This window comes from Bombus pyrosoma, linkage group LG9, assembly GCF_014825855.1.
Source record: "Bombus pyrosoma isolate SC7728 linkage group LG9, ASM1482585v1, whole genome shotgun sequence".
In the NCBI taxonomy this organism is placed as follows: Eukaryota; Metazoa; Arthropoda; class Insecta; order Hymenoptera; family Apidae; genus Bombus; species Bombus pyrosoma.
In genome coordinates, this window is record NC_057778.1 from 11,176,428 (window position 1) to 11,201,582 (window position 25,155).

At 34.0% G+C, this 25,155-nt stretch overlaps 5 protein-coding genes across 8 annotated transcripts in view; 3 read left to right on the forward strand and 2 right to left on the reverse strand.

Moving 5' to 3' along the window:
• The first annotated feature begins 1,020 nt into the window (after window positions 1-1,020).
• LOC122570764 (60S ribosomal protein L35a) lies at window positions 1,021-2,284 on the forward strand. Of its 2 annotated transcripts, none has more exons than XM_043733573.1 (4): window positions 1,021-1,105; window positions 1,613-1,872; window positions 2,005-2,163; window positions 2,238-2,284. In XM_043733573.1, the coding sequence occupies exons 2-4, from the start codon at window positions 1,615-1,617 to the stop codon at window positions 2,259-2,261; spliced, it is 441 nt and encodes a 146-aa protein (XP_043589508.1). In that variant the 5' UTR covers window positions 1,021-1,105; window positions 1,613-1,614; the 3' UTR covers window positions 2,262-2,284. The 2 variants fall into 2 exon arrangements, with proteins under 2 accessions (XP_043589508.1, XP_043589509.1); XM_043733574.1 differs by lacking the exon at window positions 1,021-1,105 and adding an exon at window positions 1,295-1,317.
• Window positions 2,285-2,683: 399 nt separating this feature from the next.
• On the forward strand, window positions 2,684-4,126 carry LOC122570762 (SPRY domain-containing protein 7). The gene is made up of 4 exons (XM_043733568.1): window positions 2,684-3,022; window positions 3,291-3,568; window positions 3,629-3,731; window positions 3,806-4,126. Exons 1-4 carry the CDS (start codon window positions 2,917-2,919, stop codon window positions 3,901-3,903), a joined length of 585 nt encoding a protein of 194 aa, XP_043589503.1. The 5' UTR covers window positions 2,684-2,916; the 3' UTR covers window positions 3,904-4,126.
• A 142-nt stretch (window positions 4,127-4,268) lies between these two features.
• Window positions 4,269-11,987, reverse strand: LOC122570754 (heparan-sulfate 6-O-sulfotransferase 1-B). 2 transcript variants are annotated; one of them, XM_043733559.1, is made up of 4 exons: window positions 11,429-11,982; window positions 10,306-10,709; window positions 9,733-9,912; window positions 4,269-8,497 (listed from the first exon to the last, which is right to left on the reverse strand). In XM_043733559.1, exons 1-4 carry the CDS (start codon window positions 11,865-11,867, stop codon window positions 8,180-8,182), a joined length of 1,341 nt encoding a protein of 446 aa, XP_043589494.1. In that variant the 5' UTR covers window positions 11,868-11,982; the 3' UTR covers window positions 4,269-8,179. The 2 variants fall into 2 exon arrangements, with proteins under 2 accessions (XP_043589494.1, XP_043589495.1); XM_043733560.1 differs by lacking the exon at window positions 9,733-9,912 and having other exon boundaries at window positions 11,429-11,987.
• A 105-nt stretch (window positions 11,988-12,092) lies between these two features.
• Window positions 12,093-13,821, forward strand: LOC122570763. 2 transcript variants are annotated; one of them, XM_043733572.1, is made up of 2 exons: window positions 12,093-12,222; window positions 13,153-13,821. In XM_043733572.1, the coding sequence occupies exon 2, from the start codon at window positions 13,154-13,156 to the stop codon at window positions 13,718-13,720; it is 567 nt and encodes a 188-aa protein (XP_043589507.1). In that variant the 5' UTR covers window positions 12,093-12,222; window position 13,153; the 3' UTR covers window positions 13,721-13,821. The 2 variants fall into 2 exon arrangements, with proteins under 2 accessions (XP_043589507.1, XP_043589506.1); XM_043733571.1 differs by lacking the exon at window positions 12,093-12,222 and adding an exon at window positions 12,250-12,808.
• The window catches only part of LOC122570752 (protein piccolo-like), a 56,417-nt gene continuing 45,072 nt past the window's right edge, over window positions 13,811-25,155 (reverse strand). The window contains exons 5-10 of the mRNA XM_043733556.1: window positions 18,219-25,103; window positions 17,040-17,448; window positions 16,085-16,504; window positions 15,540-15,741; window positions 15,257-15,451; window positions 13,811-15,061 (exon numbers count right to left, since the gene is read on the reverse strand). Coding sequence (XP_043589491.1) covers window positions 14,882-15,061; window positions 15,257-15,451; window positions 15,540-15,741; window positions 16,085-16,504; window positions 17,040-17,448; window positions 18,219-25,103 — 8,291 coding nt within the window. The 3' untranslated portion in view covers window positions 13,811-14,881. The remainder of the gene's footprint in view (window positions 15,062-15,256; window positions 15,452-15,539; window positions 15,742-16,084; window positions 16,505-17,039; window positions 17,449-18,218; window positions 25,104-25,155) is intronic.

Below are 25,155 nucleotides of genomic sequence, written 5' to 3' on the forward strand. Positions count from 1 at the left end.
TCATCTGTGATCTTCTGCATCGTTTTTACATACCTTGGATATATTGTAAAGCAACCGTCTAAATTCTATTCATATATTTTAGACATAATCCATGTATGTTGCAAGATATTAACCATTAGTTCCAAAACACTCACTTCCAAGTGAATCGTGAATTTTAATTTCTTGATCGAATCGGAAATTCTAGGTATATGTGAAGAATTGATATATCTTCTATTCTAAAAAATATTAGCACGATTTAGAAAAAATATAAGAAATATCGCATTAGCATGCCGATTTAAATAAAGGTGAGTTCAAACAATGGATATATAATTATATATAATTATATGTTATATATTATATATTATATAATTATATATTATATAATTATATATATATATATATGCATTGAAATGTTTACTATTTTCATAAAATACCTAGTATGACTAGAGCTTGTTAGATATGTAATATAAATTATCATTCTTAACATAAATCGTTAATATCCACAATTAAAACTTAAATTATTAAACTTGTATAGTAATCGAACCAACGACGTACATGTAGTAGAAATCTAGTGTCTTGTAAAATTTTATGTACGTATTCGTTCCATTCATGATATAATATATTGTATACAATGTATCATATACGTATGTACAATCAGCTATAATTCAACAAATAATAAATTGTTGAACTGCGAGACGAGTTAAGAGAAAAATATTCAAAAGGTCCCTAAATGTATAGCTCGTAATAAAATTTAAAAATGTATAGGTTATTACTTACTAAAATAATAATATATGAAGATTTTCTACGTTCTTAATTTCACACAAACATGGATGTTTACCTGCATCGTGGCTGATTCTTAATTGATGAACAATCCGATTCTCGTCTGTTGTAATTACTACATAATTTCAAACAATAATCGAGTATTGAATCATAATTAAATCCGATTTAAATTAATTTACACCGTTTGCCACGTTATGGAACACTCAACGGCATCTGCTGTTTTTACACAAAACTAGTACTCGATTGGTACCAATACCATATGCCATATAATCAAGCAGAGTATTTTATACTTTTGTCGCAAGAGGGCTACAGTTTCCTGTTTCTTTTAGTTCACGATAAACGTACGGTACGTTTCGTAGTGTCAGACTCTCGTATTTATTATTTAAAATATATACAATTAATGAAATTGACAGATTAATAATAGTTACAAATTGTTGTTAATTGTTTCGTAACGCCATATAATTACTCTCAGTGTCATATTCGGCTTATTTCGTATTGATCTCAATGGATTAAGACTCTATCTCTGCATGGCATTTCCAGCCGTTTAACAACAAAAGCGTGTACTATGCTGTGAAATTCCAATATTTTAACGCTAGATACTTTTTCATGAATTCTATAAAAAGCCCGTATTACAAACATTTCGTTTTAATACTAAAGTGAAATTTTGTTTTGTTTCTTGTTTAGAATACAAATATTACTTCAACATAACCTACAACAGTGCATTAATTTTAGATCTTATTTAATAATTATGTCATAACGTGTGATTATTTTAATCAAAGATGGATTTTTTGCGCAATAAAATTTATTATTGCAATATAATTCCAAATTTTACAAATGTGATTTCTTCTGCTAGAAATGGCAGACGCACCTGCTGAATCAAAGGCGAAAACGAAAGCAATCAAGAAACCAAAGGAGAAGCCAGTAGAGCCTCCTCCTTTGAAAAAGAGACCTTTCAAACGGCACGGACGTCTTTATGCAAAGGCCATTTTCACAGGATATAAACGGGGGCTTCGTAATCAACATGAACACACAGCGTTACTTAAAGTTGAAGGAGCTAGGAATAAGGGGGATTCGGATTTTTATGTAGGAAAACGATGTGTCTACGTATATAAGGTAACTTCTATTACGTTTCCATTAATTCTTTTATTTCAATTTCGTACTGTGGTACATGAGAATCTGGATTGATATGTAGTCATGGATATAAGTCAAACAATGTTGTAATCGTGATATATTAATCGTTCATAGGCAAAAAATAAAACACCTGTTCCTGGCAAGAAAAGTAGGAAAACAAAAGTCAGGGCTATTTGGGGTAAAGTAACCCGGCCACATGGAACCAGTGGTTCGGTACGTGCTAAGTTTAAAAAGAATCTGCCAGCTAAAGCCATGGGCCACCGTATCAGAATTGTAAGTTGTTTAATGATTCATCTAGTTAAGTAATATATAAGTATGAATTTGTTAATATTGTTATTTTATTACAGATGCTGTACCCCAGTCGGATATAAATAAATTTTTCTGTTGTAGAAAATAAGTAAATAAATAACCGTTTGGTACTATATATAGTGTTTTCCCCTCTTTTCTTGTTTTCTCGTTTATTTTTCATTACTGTCTAAGATATTTCATAAATGTTAAACCTATTCAATTTTAATATTAAATCAAGTTTCAATTGTAATTACGCTTTAACCTAAAAATTTAACGTTTGAATTTGATTCCAACAGGGTCGTAAATTATGAGATAGTTAAATATAACCTTAAATTTCATACATGTGATATATGTAGCATATTTTAGTTAATGCGACAATAATATTTAAAATTAAAAGCAGTTCCTGATATTACATTAAATAAAAAATAAAACATACCTGTAAAACGTAAATAAAAAATTAATATTGATTGCATAAATTTGGGAGGAAGCCATTTTCTGTCATCTACGCATCTACCTACACACTGAAGCTTAAAGTGCAATCTCTACGTTGAAATACGCGCAGCACTAACTTACTATCATATCTACGCGCTGTATGGTGTGTAATATCTTCGGCGTAATCGAAGTAAATAACGCGATTCGTTCGTTTCATTATACGGGAGAAAAGAGGATTTTTCTCCTAACAGTGTCACAATGCTTTGTGCGTTCATCTGAACAAACCGAAAAGGAAAGGAGACAAAGATGATGTTTTGCTGTTTGAGAAACTGTTTTGACGGCCTTGGCTTCGCCGCAACTCAAACACAGAAGAGAGGACCAAATCCTATATCTTTAGATACATCCTACATGGGTAATTTTTACCTTCTATTACTGAAATAACTTTAATAATAGTGTTTAAAATAATGTTTGAGAACATTAACAGTACTCATATCATTGTATTTGCATAAAATTTACGTTTTTAACCGTTCTGCAAGATAAGGATGTGCACTTAGTGTCACTGATGATATTTATGTATTCCGGTCATAACGAGAGTTCTGTTTTTACGTAATCTATACTAACGATAAGAAATTTTACGAGAAATAGCCGTGCTTAAGCAAAATATTATCCAATTGGTGTAGGACATGAAGTTGTGATAGTAAAAAATGGTCTAAGAGTGTGTGGTCGTGGTGGTGCCTTAACAAATGCTCCTCTTGTCCAAAGTAAAAGTTATTTTGAAATTAAAATACAACAAGGTGGTATATGGGCCATTGGATTAGCCACTAGATCTACAGATCTGAACGTTACAACTGGAGGAAATGATAAAGAAAGTTGGGCTCTCAATTTTGATTCCATTGTAAGGCATAATCAGCAAGAAATACATAAGATTCAAAGTCCAGTCCAAGAAGGAGATATTATCGTAAGTACAAATTACTGGGGGATATATCAGTTCATAAATTAATAACCTTTTGTTCATCAGGGTGTGTCTTATGACCACATAGAACTTAATTTCTACTTAAACGGAAAACCGATAGGTGCTCCAGTAATGGGTATAAAGGGAACCGTGTATCCAGTACTCTATGGTAATTATTTTCAAATTAAAAGAATATAGTAATGTTTTAACAAGTTTAAAAAAAAAAACAATCTTTCTTTATAGTGGATGATGGGGCCATTTTAGACTTAATTTTGGATAACTTTACTCATCCCCCACCCACAGGTTTTGAAAAAATTATGCTAGAGCAATCATTACTCTAGCAAAGACATTCCTACTTATTATAAGTGTCAATCTCTTTATACCTTGGCACTCAATGCATTATATGTCCATCCTATATCTGTCTAACATTAAAGTATGGAATCAAAAATTATTCTAATCTAGACAGAAATTCTTAAAATATAGCATTATGAATAAGAAATATTTCTCTTAATAATGTACAAATATATTTAATTAACAATTGCAAAATAAACATTTTAATTTATATCTTGCCTTTATCTTTCTTTTTTATTATTCCTATAAAATGATATTTATAAGAATTAATGCTTATAATACTATAATGATAATATTAACAAATGTAACCTAGGCTAATTTGAATTTGGTATATTTTAATATAACTACATATATATATAGTTTTTGTATAATTGTTTAATAATCAAATAACATAATTTTAAATATGTGTACAACTTACATATAATATTTTTATATAATATATATATATATATATGTCTGTATAAGATTGTATATAATATTGTGTACACAACAATTTATTGTTCCTTAATGATTTAATGGTATGGTATGTACACTGGCTGGCTTACATAAGGTACCATTGGCTTAGGCCTATATTTTGCTTTATTAGGCTACTGTCATGGATTTTTGTCCTTATTATTCTTTTTTTTTTATTACAACTTAGATTTATGCTAAAAATTTCATATTACATATTAAAGCTAGCCTTTCATTCACGCTAATCTGACGAGTATGAGTTCATTTTTACAATGCTGATAATGCAAGTAACTATCAACCCCATAAATGTTATAGTCACAAGCATCCTGTTGCACACGTAATGAGATAAACATACTAACACGATGAAAAAATGGCAGAGATATTTAGTTAGAGATAATTAGTGAAACTTAAAAGATTCAATAAAATAATACACGACGTTCCTAAATATGTGATGTTAATTTTAAAATACTGCACACCCTGTGTGATTTAAGTTCGATCATTTCTGAATTATTTCGAAGATGTTAGAGTATAGCGAAGGCAAGTACGCGAAAATAGCGATATATTGCTAAAAATCTGTTCCTGTGCATCAGTTGCTTAAACAATCATTTGTGTTTTCATCCAAGTAGATACCTTCTAATTATATTATTGTACCTATATATCAAGTGGAAAGATCTTGAAATACATCTCTTCACTTATTGCAATTATAATGATCACTTTGTTTAAGAACATATAAAAGTTTCCTTTTTACAATCGCTTTTAACAAGCTCTCTGCATTTTTGTAAAAACTTATTAAATCTTTGGTCCTTAACGTTACTTTTAAATGATCATTATCGTTAATCATATTACATACTTAATATTATATATATATATTTATAAATAGATTGCCCATAAGTTGTTCACGTCTGAATGATAATAGTACCAAATTAATTCTTGTCTACACTTTTAAATAATATTCCAAAAACATTATACTTCATTTTGTTAAAAATTAAATTGATACTACTATCAACCACAAGTCAACAAAAAAGAAACACATTTAACATAGGCCATAGAAAGCCTGAAATTTAAGAGCGTTAGAAAAGACGATATACTTTTCCAGTTAATATAAACTATTTCTAATAGCAAAGCTAAAAGAACAGATCCATTTGTTTTACATCACTCATGGCACTCATTTTATGATTCAACTTACAATATAAACGTGGTAATCATACAGAAGACTAATGGTACACGTTAAAACCCACGTATTCACCGGACGCATACAATGTTCATAAATGTTTGTGAGCATTTGGAGATATTACATGGCATTTATGATGAACACCGGTCCACATAAATGCTAACGAACAACAACAACAACATCCGTGAACATTTTTCGTCGATGATGATCTCTTTTTTTACACTAGACACAAATGATAACGAATTTTATTTGAAATGTAATTATACGACGACATCAGCAACGCTCACGAACGTTTCTGAACATTTGTGAAAGTTTACGTGTGCCACGCATTTCTATTAATCGATGAAGAAGTTTGGAAACGTTCGTGGATCACTTACGTAATCGACGAATACGCTGCTAAAGAGAGCTTTTGCATCTTGCTTCGCAATGATTTAATGCTAGTTATCTAAATATATCTAATGTACATAGAATATATTACATTTATTTGATGACTGGATGAAATATTTATAATGGTAACCCATTGAGTCTTATTGCACGTGTGATTCTAACACATTAAACAAGTACACGATCTTTTCAACTTAACGCGATTTACTTAATTTTTTAATGCAATAATTATTACCTTCGAACGAAAGATTGATTAAGCTGTAAATACGATTCTTTCAATGTTTGCATGTAAGTAACAAATTAAAATAATTTAACTGAAAGGAATGTGTGCTAAAACAACATGATCTTTGTGAACAGTTACACTGACAAATAATCAGCATCTAATATTAAACACGTTTATCCAATGATCATTCATTCCAACATTCACATGAACAGTTTATCACTTAAGCTATATAAATCGCTTTTATTAATCCTATTACCACTTTATTCAAATAACACTGCAAATGATTCTATTAAAAAATATAGACTTTTAGATATATTTACAAAATTAATTTGTAATATTTATCCTTCCATTGAAAACCGCTATAAATAGAGATTTTTATACATGCTGTATATTATGTCACTTTTATTATCTCTTTCACGTGTTAATTAGGAATATCGATCGTAATCTAATTTATAACCTCAGATGTAATTTTAAAGCAAGAAATATTTCATTTCTTTTAAATTCTTTTCAAACAGAAGCGGGCACAATTACATTTCTTAAATGATACTTTTAATTTGCCATAGAATAACGATTAAAGATATCACTATTGTAGAATTTACATCATATACGATATGTGTTGAAAGTAAATTTAATCGTAGAAACGAAAAAATAAAGCAAGAAGATTATGTATCAATTCATATTAGTAATTGAAGCCATGAATTCCAAAACAGCACAAGTCCACCGTTTGACGCTATATGAGTCATTGACATAATTGTTTTTAGTTTACTCATATCTATCTGATAACATTTTTAAACAATGCAAATATGTCATCCTGCACGACAATTTTCAACGACAATGATATATCGATGAATCAACTAATCACGCAGTCATTCTAATTTAAAGAAAGCACCAGTTTCAACTTTTAGTAAGCAAAATGCTTATAAAGATGTCATTAAGACTTGCAGAGTGTCAGCCGGTGAACTCAAATCATCGCACATGCTTCGAAAACTTATTACAGAAATATAGATTTACTGAGAAATCTACAATGATGACTCACGCAGTAAAATTTGGGTCAACGAATAAACATGTTTTTTTTTTTGTTAAATACCATTTTTTTAATAAGTTGGCTGAAAGTACAATAATAAATTACTCGATGATTTCCAAACCAGCACAAGTTTACGGTTTTACGAAACTTCTTACAAAGAACATGATTATTTAATAACGATTAAAAAGAAATATATATATATATATAATGAAAATGTATGTACAATTGATACTTACAGCAAAAAATCAACAAAATCGATAATGAATTAAGAAAGATAAACAAAAGAAGATTGATTTTCTCGAAATATTGATTGACAGACTTGTGCTATTTTGGAATTCACGGCTTCAATTTTTATTACTAAATTACAGAACTAATTTTTATCACTTTTGAAGAATACTAAAACAAATACATATAAAATATTGAATATCGTACGAAATACTAGACATTTATATTTCTGCAAAACATATTAAAGTTAACATTTTTTTCTAATCCTACTAGATTTTTTCATGTAAGTAGTAAGTATGCATTCAAGAAATAATTATAGTATCTTTTCCCTAGAATTGACTTCGTAATACACATTAAAAAAATCTGTTTGCAAGCTTTTATCTTATACGAAGTAAAAACATTAACAAAATCCAAGTTTAAGTGTGATATATTTTAAGCAAAAATTGCATTAAATGGAAGAACTCTTTAAAAAAAATTATGAACATTATATAAATCATAAAAAAAATTTGTGTGATTATATATTTCATTTCATATATAGCTACCGAAAGAGGATTCCAAGGATTTATTCCAAGATCCTCTCTGGGCTCTCTTTGGTCTTATCCACATTATTTTCTATAAACACTTTTGGTAAGTTCTATGCAGACCACTGCCGCATATAATAATTCTATGTAAAATTTCTTTTTTCTTTCAAGGATAATTCCCTGAGATACTCAGATTCAGAGCAATATTTTTCTCGCTCGGCCGTGAATGCAAAGCATCGATATTATCTATCAGTAACATACTTACATATCATTCAACATCTGTAGTATCTTCTATGACAGAATCCCAATTGAATTCCGTTGCACTTTGCCTAGAAGGTAATTCTCCAAGGTGTTGAAATCGTTGTACAAAGTATGGATCGCGATCTCTAAGTCGTTTGAACCTTTGGAACGCAAGATTTTTTGCGAAATCATACAGTTCTAGATCCAGTCTGTTTAATCTACGCACAGCATCTAACTGCTCCGTGCTTAGGGTAGCCATCGTGGCAGCGCTTAACGTCGCGTTATGTTGTTCAAACGCAACGGCAAATCTCATTCCGAATGTTTCTTCAAAGGAATACTGTCCCACCTATTCGATTTTAAGTTAATTTTATAACATGTACGCACGTAGGTGAACGTATAAAATGAATTTTTCGAGTAAATGAATTTTTTACATTTTTTACATACAGCGCGCAACAAATTTCGCGAAGAAATTGAAAATTTCAACTCGTCGTATAAAAGCAAATCGATAATACGGGATATTATACATATATACTAATTTCTTTTAAATTTTTTAATTTTTTCAAAAGTCATTTCTAGAAATATATATACATTGACATAACTAAGTTTAAAAAATTAAAGAGGATTTTAAAGATTTTCGCGTAGTTTAGCAGTTGTACTAATTTTTAACTTTTTTGTTAAAGAAAGCATATGCAAATAGAACATTTTTTAATGTTTTTTTTTAAAATAAAACATTATTCTTTTTGTGTTATAAGCGAAAATCTGTGACATACAATTTTCTCCTATTAAATAGTAGCGTAATAATCTAACATAATTTAAATGCGTTTTATTAAAATGCATATATATTAGTTAGCATTAAGTTAGCAATAGCGTGACAATTTACAAACTACGACGTATTAGAAGATCAGAGTTTGATAATACAAACAGTGCTAAAAACGTACTTACATAAAGCAGAACTTACATAATCGCTTCGTTTCGTGCTTTTCGTATTAAGTCGATTTTCAGAATCTTTCTATACTTTTTCCGATATCAAATATTATGAATATGCCAGATGCATTAAATAACAATGATATAAAAATATAATTTTCATCAACATGCATTTTAAATGAAGAAAGATCTTTTTAAGGCCGGAACGTTAAAAGCGTGGAACATTTACAAGCATATTTATCGTCCATGTACGGGTAGGTAAGACAAATATTTACATTAAGAGCTACTTTCCAAGAGATGATTGTTAGGTAAAATATAAAATATCTTATTAATACAGGCGGTCCAAGCAATTTAGTAGCCAAAATAATAACTTCCAAAATTTAAATAGTTGACGAACAAAAATTTACAAATAAATTAAAAACAATAAAATAAGTCTTAATGTGATAAAATAAAATATTGAAAAAGATTTTAATCAATAGATTGGTTTAAATTTTCTTATATTGCAAATAACAACTAAAATTAAATATAATTTCTTAACGATATTTATAAAGATTATTACAGTACTAACAAAATGGCAATACTAGAATATGTAAACATACAGGCAGTACAACATATATGAACATGCGTTTAATTATCAACAAAAAAATTAGTTCTTACTTTCTGGTATTCAGTCAACATGAAGAAAGGCATGAATTGCAAATTGTGCTTAGCACTAGCCAACATGAGACGATCTCTCTCCAAGCTGCTGAGCGTAGAATTGTAACAACCAACAATTGATAGATCAGCCAACATTCTTGTTTGACGGTTACTTGCCAAATTATATGGACACGCCATAAACTACATAAACGTTGTCAAAAAGGTTTAAATTTTAAATAAAATTTTGTCCTATTATCATTATATAGCTTTTTTATGTTTATGATATTTATTATCCAGAACCAATGTAAATAAATTCTTATGTTTTAAAATATTATATCAATGAAATAATTACTGCTTTTATAGCAGAGAACATATCTATACAAGAAGGAAAAATTGTATCTATTTAGAGAAAGAAAAATAAAGATAAGGAGAAATACTTTATCTTAATGTGTTTCTAAATGTGAAAGCCTTTCAGATAACATACTTAATGTTTTACTTATGAAAGAGATCACTATGATGAATTCATAAGAATACTAATATATAAAATGCTTACAGATTACCAAATATCAATAAAATCAATAAATGTAATATTACCTGTTCCAAAGATACCCCTTGCCAGCTAGATCCAGGATAACACTGTGGTATATTTGCTTGAGTTCCTCCACACCAATGACGAGCTCCTCTCCATGTTGCACCCCTTTGTACGTGTCTAAACTCAGACAGATACCGTGCAACAGGATCCCTTATTATAGTTATATAAAAGTATCTACGTTTTATGCCATCCCCTTCAATTTTATTTAATTCTGTATCAACACAGCTAGTCAATTCTGTCCAGTCAGCATGTAGACCACACTTCCAACCGGTAGAATATCGTGAAAAAAGCCAATTTTCATTGCGATTTGGACGGAAACAAAAACAACGCTTACGTCTTCTTTGACAAGAACATGGTCTTTGCAGATCTAAATCTCTAACTAAATGTTTTCCAAACAATGTACCTCCTGTAACATAAAGAAACATTAAAAAATTAACAAATATAATTTTCAAATATTTTAACTTTCCTAGTACTCTTATTACTTTACATACATATGTATATTAATAATTTAAACAAATGTTCATGACATGCATATCCTATTATTCTGTATGTTGATAAAGAGAAGCTTATGGGAGGTATGCACATGGAAAACAAAAAGGAAACACAGATATGCATGCATAGCATATTAAACAGGGCAACATCCCTGAATTGTTCTTTCTCCTTCTAAGATACAGCTTGAAGGTTTCACAGTGTCTGATGAATAATGCAAAGATTCAGTTGTACAATGGTCAGAAGGGATGTTGCATTGTTTTTATTAAGCCATAGGATTGGTTACCATTAGTCCAAAGAAAAGTGAAAAGTCAATCAAAAATATGTTTATGCAGTCTATAATCTCTGCAGTAGCTGGTCTATGTAATTGTATCCAATTTTTCTGTTATCAGCAAATTTGCAGATAATCAAACTTTGTTAAACATATAAATAAACATAACAGTCATGGAAAAAGAAATTTATATCTTGACAGAAATAAATATTTTTACATATAACATAATTTTATTTTCATAAAAATTTCAATTGCATATTTTTCATAAACTGCATTCAACAAAAATAAAACGAGGAGGACTGACACACATGGACAGCTAAGACAGAAAAAGAGATGAATTAAACAACAATGTAAACCCAACTTACCAGTTTTCTGAATGTGCAAGAAAACAATGACATCGTGACCGTTGATGTCAAACTGAAAGGTATCATTGGTAAACACATCGTCGTAACCAAGGCTCCCTTGAATACTCTGCAATCTAAAGGCAGGATGTACCGAGAGCAGGCCATTTTTGTCGAATTCGACGGAAACGGAAGACAAACCGGAGCCGGGACCAGCGGACAGACCCTCGGACAATCTCACGGACTCCTTGATCTCGCGGCTCGTGAGAGCACAGACGTGATCGGGGCAGAAGTAGCCGAGATAAATGATGCCCGTGAGCGCGAGAAACAAACATATCCCTACAACGCTACGTAACCGAGTCCTCCGTGCTCGTGACTCCATCGTCGCGGACCTCTCGCATAAATCGTCCTTTACCAGGACCGAGAGTACGCTAACGCCTTCTTCGCTTGACCGTCTGCCCATTATCGCGCCCCATGTTTTTTTCACCACTAAACACACCGCGTACCGCTCGCCAATGCGGCCTGACGAAAACTACTCTCCCAGAGAACGTCGGCCATGACAGATACTCCGTATCCCTACCACGCGCCTTCGTCATACAATCGTCGCGTCGCCCCGCCGCTATTCTCTTATGGACATTGTCTGGTATTCGTCTGTAACAGTTTCTCTAAGTGAAGAGGGGAGATCGTGAGTTTATTTAAAAGTGCGAACTTACCGAGTGTACACGGCTGCAGCCTCCTATATACGCATACTTATGCACTCTACCACTGTGCGTCTATTTAAAGCAATATCTTTTGTCTTTTTGCTTCGAGGGTTTCGGGTAAGTTTCACAGCTGCGTGCTATGAATGGTCATTTTCGGAGACGTTAACGATTATGATTGTTTTCTTATGAATATCTCCTTTCTACAGAGAAAATTAAGATATATGTATATGTTTTATTCTTTACATATCGAATGTATGATAGTTTTTATCCGAATTTATTTGTAAGAAATTGTTGGTATCTGCGCGGCGAAATGATCATATCGATGTTTGATTTTAAAGAAATTTGGGCGTTGTATATATTATTTATATGAAAGCTATGATATACATTTTATCGTTTATTATGTTTAAATAATATTAGAAGGTAATGAGGTTAAATAGGGTTTTTATTATATAAAAATTCAAAATTATCAATACATTCAGCTTAGCGCCTTTTTTCGATCGCTGTGAAGTAAGTTGCAATACAAACGGAAGCGACCACATATTGCATCACTTCAGATTGTAGTCGAGTATATACTTACATACTTAGCCTATAATCTGTTATAACCTAATTTCATCTGTCAAAATTTCTATCTTGAGTTACTGTCACATCATACAAGTTTGTTGTGTAAATTGGTTATATTTTTGGAACTCTTAAATTTTTACAAGTAAGTATTTTGTTATATAAATTTATAATATTTATTGCAAGCTTTTTTAAATTGATTAGGAAATGGTACGTTGATGACTTGTTAATAAATATCTGAAACAATATTCGATTTAATTGTTGCTTATATACTAATTATTATAGTTAAAAATACAATGAAAATAGTTATGAGTAGAAAGTTTCACTCTTGATTCTATTTTATTCTTTCTATTTTTCTGACAAGACACATACAGATAAGTATTTTTTAGAAATTTATAGTCCATTATGTTAACCTTGTATTTAATTCATGGATCATTAATGGAAATATATGCATAAGTAATTCATAATGATTTTTTGTTTGACATTTAGAATGACAACCATCGAGTTGCTCGAGGATAGGATTATGGAATTAGAAAAACAGATATATGGACTTGCAAAGAAAAATGAAACTAATGATATTTCATTGGAGAATCCTGTAGTCGATAATATTTTACATGTGAATACGCTGATCTCATCTGCAATGTCAGGGCGAGAAAAAGCAAGTATAATGATAAAACGATTACCAGAATTAAATAATTATCTAGATCCGATAACTGAAAGTTCTGAAATACCAATAGAGGCTAAAGTTCAATTGTTACTAGCAATGGCACCGGAAATCAAGCAAAATTATGAAATGTTGAAACAGGTGCAAGAGCTAGTGCCCGTGTTAGAAACTGATCGTTTAAAAAATGTTCCAGAATTGACAAATAAACTCAATGATTTGAATTTATCATATCTTAAATTATATGAAGATACACAAGGATTAAATAATCATATAAATGAAGTTTTTTCCAAGTACAATGAAGTGATAACTAGTATTTCAAAATCATTAATTACTATAGATGCTATCGTGACAGCAGCTGAAATAGCAAAAATACCCAAAAAACAATTAGATTAAGAAAGGATTGCATAAATAATTCATAAGAAAAATTGTTATTTATTATTTCATGAATAAAATTATTTATATTTAAAATAAAACAGCTTTGTATTCATTTAAAATACATTTATTTTTTATCTTAGCATGTAAAAATACTTACGCATTCATCAATGACTATGCATACATAAACATATTTTATTATTGTATCTCTTCGTAACAATGTATTTTATTAAAACACTTATATATTATATACATTTATATAACCCTATCTATTTCTTAACCTATACCGTCGTTCATTTCAGGAATCCTTCTTTAGGATCTCTGAGACAAACTGTTGATTGAATAATTGGGTGTATTTATCTGATGGTCTCTCGTTTCCAATAAATATTTTCATATTGCTGTTACTCTTTTGAATCTAATAAGAGGATTTAAATGATTCGTATGGACATTACACTAATCAGTAACACTAGACCTTTGTTAATATCTCTCTGACATAGTAAACTGCAAAGTGTATGTCAGCAAGAATCCATTAGAAATAGTTGTTACATGAAACCTGTTGATTATTCAGCAGGGTAAACGAGTGTATTAAACGTTCCACATCTTTTCATATGTATAGAACAGCATTCTTAAGAGACCTATTTCGCTAACTTGTAAAAAAATCTCTTACAATGTTAAGCATATTAAACAGTCACTTTATACAGTATTTACAAACGTCTTAATTGTAAATATCATGTATCGCCAATTATATGTACCTCCGTCATAATTTTTATTTCTTATATATAGCGCAAAAACTCGTCACGGAATATTGCACTAGCTATTAATCGGTATTATAGAGACAGGAAAAAAGATCACGATTCAGAACACCTTTTTCTCATGTAGAATCAATTATGGCCGCGATTGTATTATTATCTGTTGAACGCGTTCTTTGCATTTAAATAGGAACATACCGTTTGAAAAATACAGACGGATACAAATTAAGTACATAGTTTTTATGTCTCATGAATTTTAACAGGAACTTCGACATTCAACCGGATAGTTCCCCTTCCAATGAATTTCTTTATTTCGTTTCTACTGTTCGTTCGTTCCAGTGTATCGTTGTCGTTGATTCGTTTTAAATCAAATTAAAATTCATCTAATGCTCGCGCATCCTCGTGAAAAGAACGTAATCACGTTTATAGCACTTTAACTTTGCGTTTGCAAAGCGGGTACGGAGTTTCGCAACCAAGATAATGCTGGCTCCACGCTAGAGTAAATTGCCGGATGACCTCTCGAGCACCTGCTATGGTGACTCAGTAGCCCTTGAATTTCCCATCTGACCGATCCTCCGCCAGTTTCACACATCAAAGGTGCTCCTTCGTCGTTCTGAGAGAAAAACAAAATAAAAATATAGATATCGACATAAATGAATTATTCAGTTTGTTAAAAGATAGAGTTAGAAAATGCAAGTTAGGAAAGTACAAAACACTGGAGTTAATAATTTAAAAGGAACTTCATAGGCTGATAGATATTGTTATTTTCGTTACACTCTTTTTATTATGAGAAAATTAGAAATCTTACGTAGCAAGGTCCTTTATTCGTATCAGTGAATCCAGCACATATATTGTCCTTTGTGATGAACCCTGCATAATGGCTAGTTGCATTGCACTTCTCAGAGTCTAACGTTGGCAATGGTAGGAAGTTCAAATATTTTTGTAAATCCACTTCGCCATTCGCAGAGAATCCCCATCCTGCCATGACGCATATCTGTCTCGGCTAAAATTAACAAAAAAATGCACATATATTTTAAACGCTTTATCTACATTTTCAAATATTCTTGATACCAAATATTCGTGATACGAACTTGAATAGGATGTTTCGGAAGACAAACGGCGCTAACGTTCCTTGAGAAAGTTAGAGGCTTCTCGAGCTCAACTAACGCGATATCGTTGTTGTATAAAAATTGATTGTATTTCACTTGCGGGTAGGGAATGATGTTCCTCACGGGATGTGCTTTTAATAGGTTTTCACCGGTGAAAAGTTGCCATCCGCTACTTTGCTTATATCTAAGCAAAATAAAAAATATATCTTTGTAATTAAGTTCCGTTCGAGATTCGACTTCGGATCGACAATTTAGTCCATCTTCGTAGAAAAATTCTGAATTTAATCCATTTTCTGCTAAACCATTGAAGCAAGAAATCTTCAAAATAAGAGTTAATGGAATTGTCTGTAAATTTTCCAAATCTTCAATTTGTATTTTTAAAAATTAAAAAATGTGATATATCAAATTATTCGAAAAGACTTATTATTATTATTGTTAGAGTTGATAATAAAAAAGAAATGATTTTCTTGAATTTTTGTTTTTTTTTTTTTTTTTTATAGATTATGAATCTCTTAAGGATGATTTACCTGTGAATACAGGAATAACTGGCAAGCACATGCATAGGTCCCAGTATGCTTGCCGTGCAAGCAGCACCGTGTTTAGGTTCCTTTAGCAAGGCCACGCTGGACCATTGTCCTTCGCTGGCTGGTGTTCCGCCAACCAATCTGGCAGTTGGTCCCTCGCCATAGTCAGAACCGCAAGAAAATTCTTGGCAGGATATCTGCACGACCTTGTCGGAGATGCAGAATTCCACTTGTTCCAAATTTGTGACTAATGGCGCACGATGGTTAGGATTCAACTTTAGTCTGAGTATCTTTTGGATTTTATCCCATGTCTGGAGCTCTGTGCTCTCAGAACCAGCGAATCCTAGAGATTGGCAGTAAGAGTTGCTAAATTCTTCGCTCCATCCGTCGGAGCACACAAGACGATACTCATCGTTGTATTGTCTGGAAAAATACAACGTCCTAATTGATTTGTTATTTTCTTAATGTAATTAACAATAATAGCTTTTTAAATTCAGCTGATACGGATGGATCAATATTATTTGTTTAATCAGATGATTAGAAATCTAATTAAGTTTAAAATTATCGAATTAAGCCTTGGAATAGAATTGTGAAATGAGGTTTCATTAAGCTAAATGTTTTACTTGTCGATAACGGTAGATTAAAAAATACACAGACTGCCCTTGGAGTTAGTTAAACACTGATATTTGATAAGACTAGATATACTTTATGAATGGAACGGTTTGAAACGTGAAGAGAGGAGATGATCTGGTCTTGTTCGCCTACAACAGATTACTTCTAATATCGAAGCGAAATAAAATATGTTAGAGTATTGAAAAAATCACTATGCCATTTCTATACTTTCTCAACAAGAAAGCAATGAATTCCAGTCTCAACTAAAAATTCTTCGGATTTTGTTTTGATTATTCGATTTTTAATTCAAGATTAGTAATTCCAATTTCAACATTTCTTTTTTTACCTTATTTTTAATAAAGAACTTCCACCAAATTCTTGAACACCACTATTCTCGATATTATCTTCTCCTTCTCCATCTGATGACTTTTTCTCCATAGTCATATTTGTCATTAAACAGTTCCATTCGTCAGAATGATCAGGACAATGTTCTATCCCATCACAGACTTGATTTTCAGGTACACATCCGCCTGTTTGACACTTGAACTGATCAAGAGCGCAATCGCATAATTTTTCGTCCTCTCCATTAGCACATTCTCTAATTCCGTTGCAGTGCCATGTTAATGGTATGCACCATTTTTCTGTTGGGCAGAGATACTCGTTGTTTCCACAACTTTCGGCACAATTGTATTCATCTCGGTGATCCTCGCAGTCTGGTCGACCGTCGCATTGCCAGATGCCTGGGATGCATCTTCCTAAAATTAGAAATAATGATAATATAAGTTTTAAAAAATTCGTGCTCTATTATTATTGTGTTATTATTTATTCGTTATTTTTCTGGTGATTCAACATAATTTCAAGTTCTATATAATTCAGGAATAAAAATGTCAAATTAATTTTGAACGTGAAATTGACGATGAATTTGATTCTACTCTAAATAAGAGCAACTTTTGCCCTAGATTAGTCTACCGTAGATTTAAAAATATATCTCAGAGTAAACACGATACTTGCGAAACAAATTAAATGGGTTGTCAGTCGAGTAGATAAAATAAATAGCCACAATTTATTACAGAACAGACAGAGCTTCTTTCAATCTATTTTTATAATTTCGAGAAGCATCCGGTAGTTCCAAATACTCTAAAAGATGAAGCAATTTGCTCGAATGATAACTAGTGACACCGATAACCCGTGCTAGGAGAGAAACATCTCGTCCGATATTAGAACATTCTTCGTTCAAATTATTACGAAACCTGTATTGAATATTAAACGAAAAGCCATTAAGTCGATCGTATATTATACCAGGTTTTTCCTTTCACTTTTTTCCACCGATAATTGTCCTTCTAATTTGCATTTAATGATCCTTCATATAAAAATATCACGGTCCACAAGTATTAAGATAGTTATTGATATTTAGCATAAATTGTGTGTTTTCCATTACTTTTATTTTCTAGTTATGAAGTTTCGGTATTACATTCGAGCACACACAGTATATTTATGACCGATAGTATATATTCCAAAAACTTACCACTGGGACATCTAAATTCATCGAATTGACACTTCCATTCTTCGCAATTCTTTTCATCGCTTCCATCATCACAGTCGACAATTTTATTGCACACCAGGTCTCGCTTTAGACATTGACCGCTTGCACACTGAAAGTTTCCTGGACAACCTTCCTCCTTACAATTTAATTCATCCGAACCATCGGAACAATCGTTCTCAGAGTCGCATTTCGCTGATAGTTTCACGCAGTATGCGCCATCCCTGGATGTTCCATTGACACATTGGAACTGGCCAGTTGTACATTTCGAGAAAACAGTACTTGGAGGGATATTGAGGAAAGAAACATCAATATGGCTAGTACTTTCCACAACTGCATCCGGTAATTTAGTTTGCGTGGACGGTGGAACTGTCGTGTCAGTGCTCTCTTTCGCAACGTGATTTGCTTCCTGTGCAATCGACACTATTGACGATTGATTCGAAGGAAATACTGAAGACTGTGAACCTGTCTGGTTCGGTTCTCCATTTATTTCAATCACTTGTCCTGGTTCTATAGCTGTATGGCCTTCGTTAGATGGTTCACTGATGCCTGGATTTTCTGTTGTAAAATCTACGCCTGATCGATGGAAATTGAAGTTTCGGAGAACTACGAACGGCTCTGTAACCGGTTCTGGCTCTTCTATCTTCTCCGAAACCGGTATGAAGCTAGGATACTTCTTTGAACTGTCTGGGACTGTTATGCTTGTTTTATCATTCAGACTCTCTTTTTCATTAGAAGAGGTTTCGGACGTTTGTACGTTTATTTGATTTGATCCGCTGGTCGTTTCGATGATCTTCAATTGTGGAACAGGTGCAGAATTTTCTTCTACGTGGATGTCTGTATTAGTTGCAGTATGGTTCTCTTCTTGAGCTTTTTCCTTTTCAGTAAATATTTGTGGTATTTCAGTAGAAAATATCGTAGCCGATTCTGGAATCTCTGTTAATATATTTTCACCCTCGTCTTCTTCCAAGTTCAATTCCTTCTCCTTTTTGTGCTTGTACTTATCAATAACTTTCTTGTCCACTGACTTCTTCTTCACTTCCAAACTCTTCTCCAATGGAATCACTCGTAAGCTTTCTTCCGACAATTCGTCCGCATCCAAGTTAGGTAACATAGTCTGAGGTGTAGTGGTGATAAAATGTATTTTATAATCGAATCCTATAGGTTCAGTGTCATCTTCCAATATCTCAGTAACTGGTCTAATATCCTCTGTCGTACTGGAACTCTCAGACGTCTGTTTATGTAATTCTGTTGAATCTTCTGTTAAATTCTTCTGCATATTTTTCTCTACGTTCGTTGTAGTCACATTTTCCTCACTTGTATTATCTAGTACTGAAATATTTGGTTCTAGCAATGTGTTATTAATACTTGTGTTGTTTACATGTTCCACTGCACTAGTCATCAGATCGTCCGCAGTGCCATTCTGAGCATTCACTTTTTCATCACCACTAGTTACCAAATCTTCAGTCGAATTATTATTCATCTCATCAGTATTAGTTTTTGAAGAGTCCTTCTGTTCAACTTCCGTATTATTAGAACGTACATTTTCTAAATCACTAGTTTTCACTTCAGCGTCTGGTTTCATTGTGGAGGTCGTTAACAATACGTCACTTTCAGTAGTTTGCAGTTCTTCTGGCAATATTGGTACCTGAGCAGTGGTTTTGGTTTCTATTGGCATCATGTGAGTTGTCGGTACCTGAACTGTCGTGGTATCCTCCATACTAACCTGAACGCTATTCTCACGTTCTGTATTATTGTCTTTTCGAGGATTCTCTTCAGTTACAGTTGTGCTTTCGATTTTTTCAGTTGTAGACATTTCTTGCTGTATCTCCAATGGTAACACTGGTATTTGCGTGGTTAATTTAGCATCCTCTGTATGGTTATCTGAGACACTTTCAGTATCATTCGTTGTAACATTCATGTTATCGTTTGTGTAAGGTATATCTGTCATCTTGGATGATTTCTCGTCGTCATTTGCTATTAATTTATCAGATCCATCCTTAACTTTCTCTCGTATCTCTGAGTCATCCTGTTGATACCCTTTGGACAAAGTATCATCGTTTATATCGTTATATTGATCTTCTACTGCGTTTTCTTCAGGTTTCTCAGAAGCAGTAACATTATTCATAGAATCTTTTGATTGTTTTTCGTTTTCTTCCGTTGGAATAGTGGTAACTACGTTAGATTCTGTTGTGGTTCCTGATTTATTCTTATCTGCATTATTCACAGTGGTTTCCTTGAACTGTTCTTCCAATGGTATTACTCTTAACGCCTCTTCATCTTCCTCGGAACTTTCTCTACTCTCCTTCTCATTTATAGCATAGTCTTCATCCTTAGTTGGCTTATTAATATCATAATTATGTAGTCCATTTTGAATTCCAGACTCCGTGTTATTAATTTCAACAACGTCCAAGCCATCACTCTTGAAACCACGACCCACTTCATTTCCAGTCATCACATTTTTCACATTGTTCTTTTCCTCTTCTTGTTCTTCAGGTATTTTGACATCGTGTGTTTCTACATGAACATCATTCAGAGAATCCTTCACGTTAGTTTCATTCATACTTTGTTCCGTAGATTTGTAGGTAACAACATCTTCAACGTGTCCTTCGAAAGGATTGGGTACATCCTGCTCATCTTTATCCAATCTGGGAGCTTTCTTCACTTCTTTTTCCTTTTGAATATCTGGCAAGAAGGGAGACATATCATCTACGTGTTTATCATAAGCTGGATCAAATTTCTCTGTAGTTTGTTCGATTGCATTTTCAGGGAACATTGCTGGATGCAGAGGATGATTGGTTGAATGATCTAAATTATCTTCATAACGGAGGGAATCGCCTGAGGAAACTATATTCTGTTCAGGATGAATCGTGGAACGGTGTAAAACTGTTTGAATAGCTTCTGTAGAAGATTGAATTTTATTTTCTACAGTTGAACCTTCAGGAACACCGCTTGAGGATGTATTAGAAGATTGAACGCTTTGTTCAGGAATTAGTTGAGGAATGATCGCATGAGGATCATGTATTTCTGCTGTATATTCAGTTTTTGGAATTAACATAATGTGTTCCTCTCCTGTATTGTTTTTAAGAGGTTCTAACAAAGGTTCTACATTGTGACCAAAATTTTTTGGTAATTTAGGAAAGACAGTCGTTGGCATGTGCTCAATGATGTTAGTTTCGTTGGTTTCATGCATAAGTGATTCTGGCTCAACTGAAGATTCGCCAGATAATATTGATTTAAGTACTTCGTTACTTGCTTCTGTACTACTGTTCTCTACGATGGTATTTATTTCAGTAACGTTTTCTGATTTGTTATCTATTACAAGAGGAGTCGTTTCAGGTTTTAGAGTGAATTCCTCAGAAGCTGAGGACTGTGTGCTAGACAGAGAGACAGAATTAGATTCGGACGAAGAGTTCATAATTCCAGACTCCTCTTTACTTATATTCATTGTAGTGGTTTCAGTTGCTTCATCCTGTGACATGTTAGTCTCAGTGCCGTGTTCAACCTTCGCTGTTTCTTCTATATCCATCTTGATAGAAGTCATTGTTGTTATTTTATCTTTACTATCATCCTTCACCATTGTCGTATCCATTGTCGTAACAGTTGATTCGAAATGATCCTCGGAATGATTTGACATTACAGTCTCTTCGGTATCAGGCATCAAAGGTATCACTGGTAAGGGTGTATCATTACTTGCTATTTCATCGGCAGATTTCTCATTACTTGGCAATGTGGTCTCTTCAGGCATCATTGATATTGTAGTTTCTGAACCTATGTTTATAGGAGCGTTAGGTGTAAATGTGTTTACCATTTCTTTCTCAATCATAGATATTGTAGTCGAAAATTCAACTGGAGATTCTGCTTCCTTCGTCATACTAGGTAATTCAGTGTAAGTTGACTCGGTAATTGTTTCAACAGACATTTTATTCGTAGTCGCAGATTCAGTAGAGGATTCTGTTTTACCAGGAGTTTCTTCTGCGGACTCTATTGGCCCCATTGTGTTTTGTATTTCGGTAGAATGTTCTATAATAGCAGGTATATTTTGATGAGACTTCTCATCGAATTCGGGTTCTGTGGATGATGAAATTGGTGAGTCATGTTCTATAATAGTTTCAGTTCCAAGTTTTTCAGGTCTGGCAGTAAAATCTGGCTGAGAAGATAATACAGGATATTCAGTTACTGCAGATTTTGTTGAAGACTCTGAGTCATTAGTAGGGTTTGGTTCAACAATTGGTGTTACTTCAGTTGAAGATTCTGTTTCACCTGATGGCTGATGTTTAAGAGAAGATTCCACTTCAATTGAAGGTTTGGATTCAGCAGAAAACTCTGATTCAATATTGATCATAGTTTCTGTGTTAGGAGATTCGATATTGTTTACTTCTAATTTAGTTGGAGACTTTGGTTTAGTAGGAGGTTCTGGTTGAGAAGTAGGTTCTGGTTGAGAAGTAGATTCTGGCACCGTAGGAGACTCTGGTTCAGAAGAATGAACTGATTTTGCAGAAAGTTCTGGTTGAGAAGAGGGCTCTGGTTCTGCAGAAGGTTCTGGTTGAGAAGAGGGCTCTGATTCTGCAGAAGATTCTGGTTGAGAAGAGGGCTCTGGCTCTGCAGCAGGCTCTGGTTGAGAAGAGGGCTCTGGTTTTGCAGGAGGCTCTGGCTCTGTAGGAGGCTCTGATTGAGAAGGAATCTCTGCTTCTGCAGGAGATTTTGGTTGAGAAGAAGGCATTGGCTCCGTAGAAGACTCTGCTTCAGAAGAAAGCTTTGGTTCTGCAGGAGACCCTGATTGAGAAGAAGGCTCTGCCTCTGCAGGAGATTCTGGTTGGGAGGTAGACTCTGGCTGTACAGAAGGCTCTGGCTCTGCAGATGGTTCTGGTTCTGTAGAAGGCTCTGGCTCAGCAGAAAATTCGGGTTCAACATTTGGCTTTAGCTGAGCAGAAGGTTCGGACTCAGCAGATGGTTTTGGTTCCGTAGAAGGTTCAGATTCCGGAGATGGTTTTGGTTCTGCAGAAGGTTCATACTCAGCAGATGGTTCTGGTACCGCAGAAGGTTCTGGTTCCGCAGAAGGTTCTGGTTCCGCAGAAGGTTCTGGTTCCGCAGAAGGTTCAGGTTCCGTCGAAGCTTCAGGCTTAGCAGAAGGTTCTGGTTCCGCAGAAGGTTCTGGTTTCGCAGATGGTTCTGGTTCCGCAGATGGTTCAGGTTCAGCAGATGGTTCTGGTTCCGCAGAAGGTTCAGGTTCCGTCGAAGCTTCAGGTTTAGCAGAAGGTTCAGGTTCCGCAGATAATTCAGGTTCCGCAGATAGTTCTGGTTTCGCAGATGGTTCTGGTTCCGCAGATGGTTCTGGTTCCGCAGATGGTTCTGGTTCCGCAGATGGTTCTGGTTCCGCAGATGGTTCTGGTTCCGCAGAGGGTTCAGGTTCCGGAGATGGTTCCGGTTCCGCAGAAGGTTCTTGTTCAGCAGAAGGTTCTGGTTCCGTAGATAGTTCAGGTTCAGCAGATGGTTCTGGTTCCGCAGAAGGTTCAGGTTCAGCAGATGGTTCTGGTTCCGCAGAAGGTTCAGGTTCTGCAGATGGTTCTGGTTCCGCAGAAGGTTCAGGTTCCGCAGAAGGTTCTGGTTCCGTAGATGGTTCAGGTTCAGCAGATGGTTCTGGTTCTGCAGAAGGTTCAGGTTCCGTCGAAGCTTCAGGCTTAGCAGAAGGTTCCGGTTTAAAACTAGATTCAGGTTCAATTTTTGATTCAGTAGGGTACTGACTCGAATATTCGCGCATCGAATGGTCATCTTCTGATTGGTCATGCATCGAGTGGTCATGTGCTGAATGATCATGAGTAGAATAATCGTATTCCGAATGCTCATGTGCTGAATGATCATGATTTGATTGATCATGTGTTGAATGGTCAGAAGTCGAGTGACCATGTGCTGAATGATCGTGCATCCAGTTTATTTGATCAGATTCCCCATTAAACTCATGATTCTGTTCCGTCGTAGTCGTCTGCGTAGGCTCTGGTCCCGACGAAGAATCATGTGGTTGTACATGAAACTCATGTTCATTACCTTGCGGTGAGGTATGTCTATTATGCGTTGACTCGGTAGTGAAGTCCAAATGATCCCAATTATCAGGCCTTCTAGGTTCAAATACAGTACCAGGGCCTCTACTCCTTCCCTGAACATAATCGTGCACCACTTCCGTATTAGATTCCGGTATCTCATCATCCATTTCTACATTACTCAAATCATTTTCATCAATGCAGTTCTTTTGATCACTGTCCAATATCTTTCCAACTCCACAGGAGCAAACAAACAGACCTTTAGAATAATCGTATTCGCACCTTTCTGAACACTGAAGATTTCCACTCTGACACTGATCAACCAATTTATTCACTCTTAAACTATTCAAATGATATTGTCCAATTATGTTGCCACTCTTCTGTAGCGTTTGCTCGATCAGCTGTTGCATTTCTTCGGGCATTGAACGTGACGGATAGCTTATCCTAAACCTCACTTCACCATCCCTGTTTATGTCGTATACCTTGATGACCGTTGTATTGTTTGGGGGCTGTTGTAACATATTCTTCAAATTTTCTTCTATCTCTGAGCTGACTTGTCTGTACACTCTCGACTTTGGATTGCTGAAATCATTGTCCCAATGGAAGTCGTCTAGTTTTAATATACCGTCTAAGGCACTTGGAACGGTGTTGTAAATGGTTTCATCGGTAGTTGGCCAGGGTGGGAAGCTCGAAGTCGCAGGTGGTGGACTCGATGGCGGATTTTTCACGTACTCTTGACTTCCTGCGGTTCGTACGTCACCAAATTGCCGGGAATTGGTTTGCTGGAGATTTTCCAAGGGTTCTGAGGCTTCTTGCGTTAGGATTACTCCAGCTAGGACAGAATCAATCCTTTATTTAGTTATGTAAGATTTCAACTCTTTTAC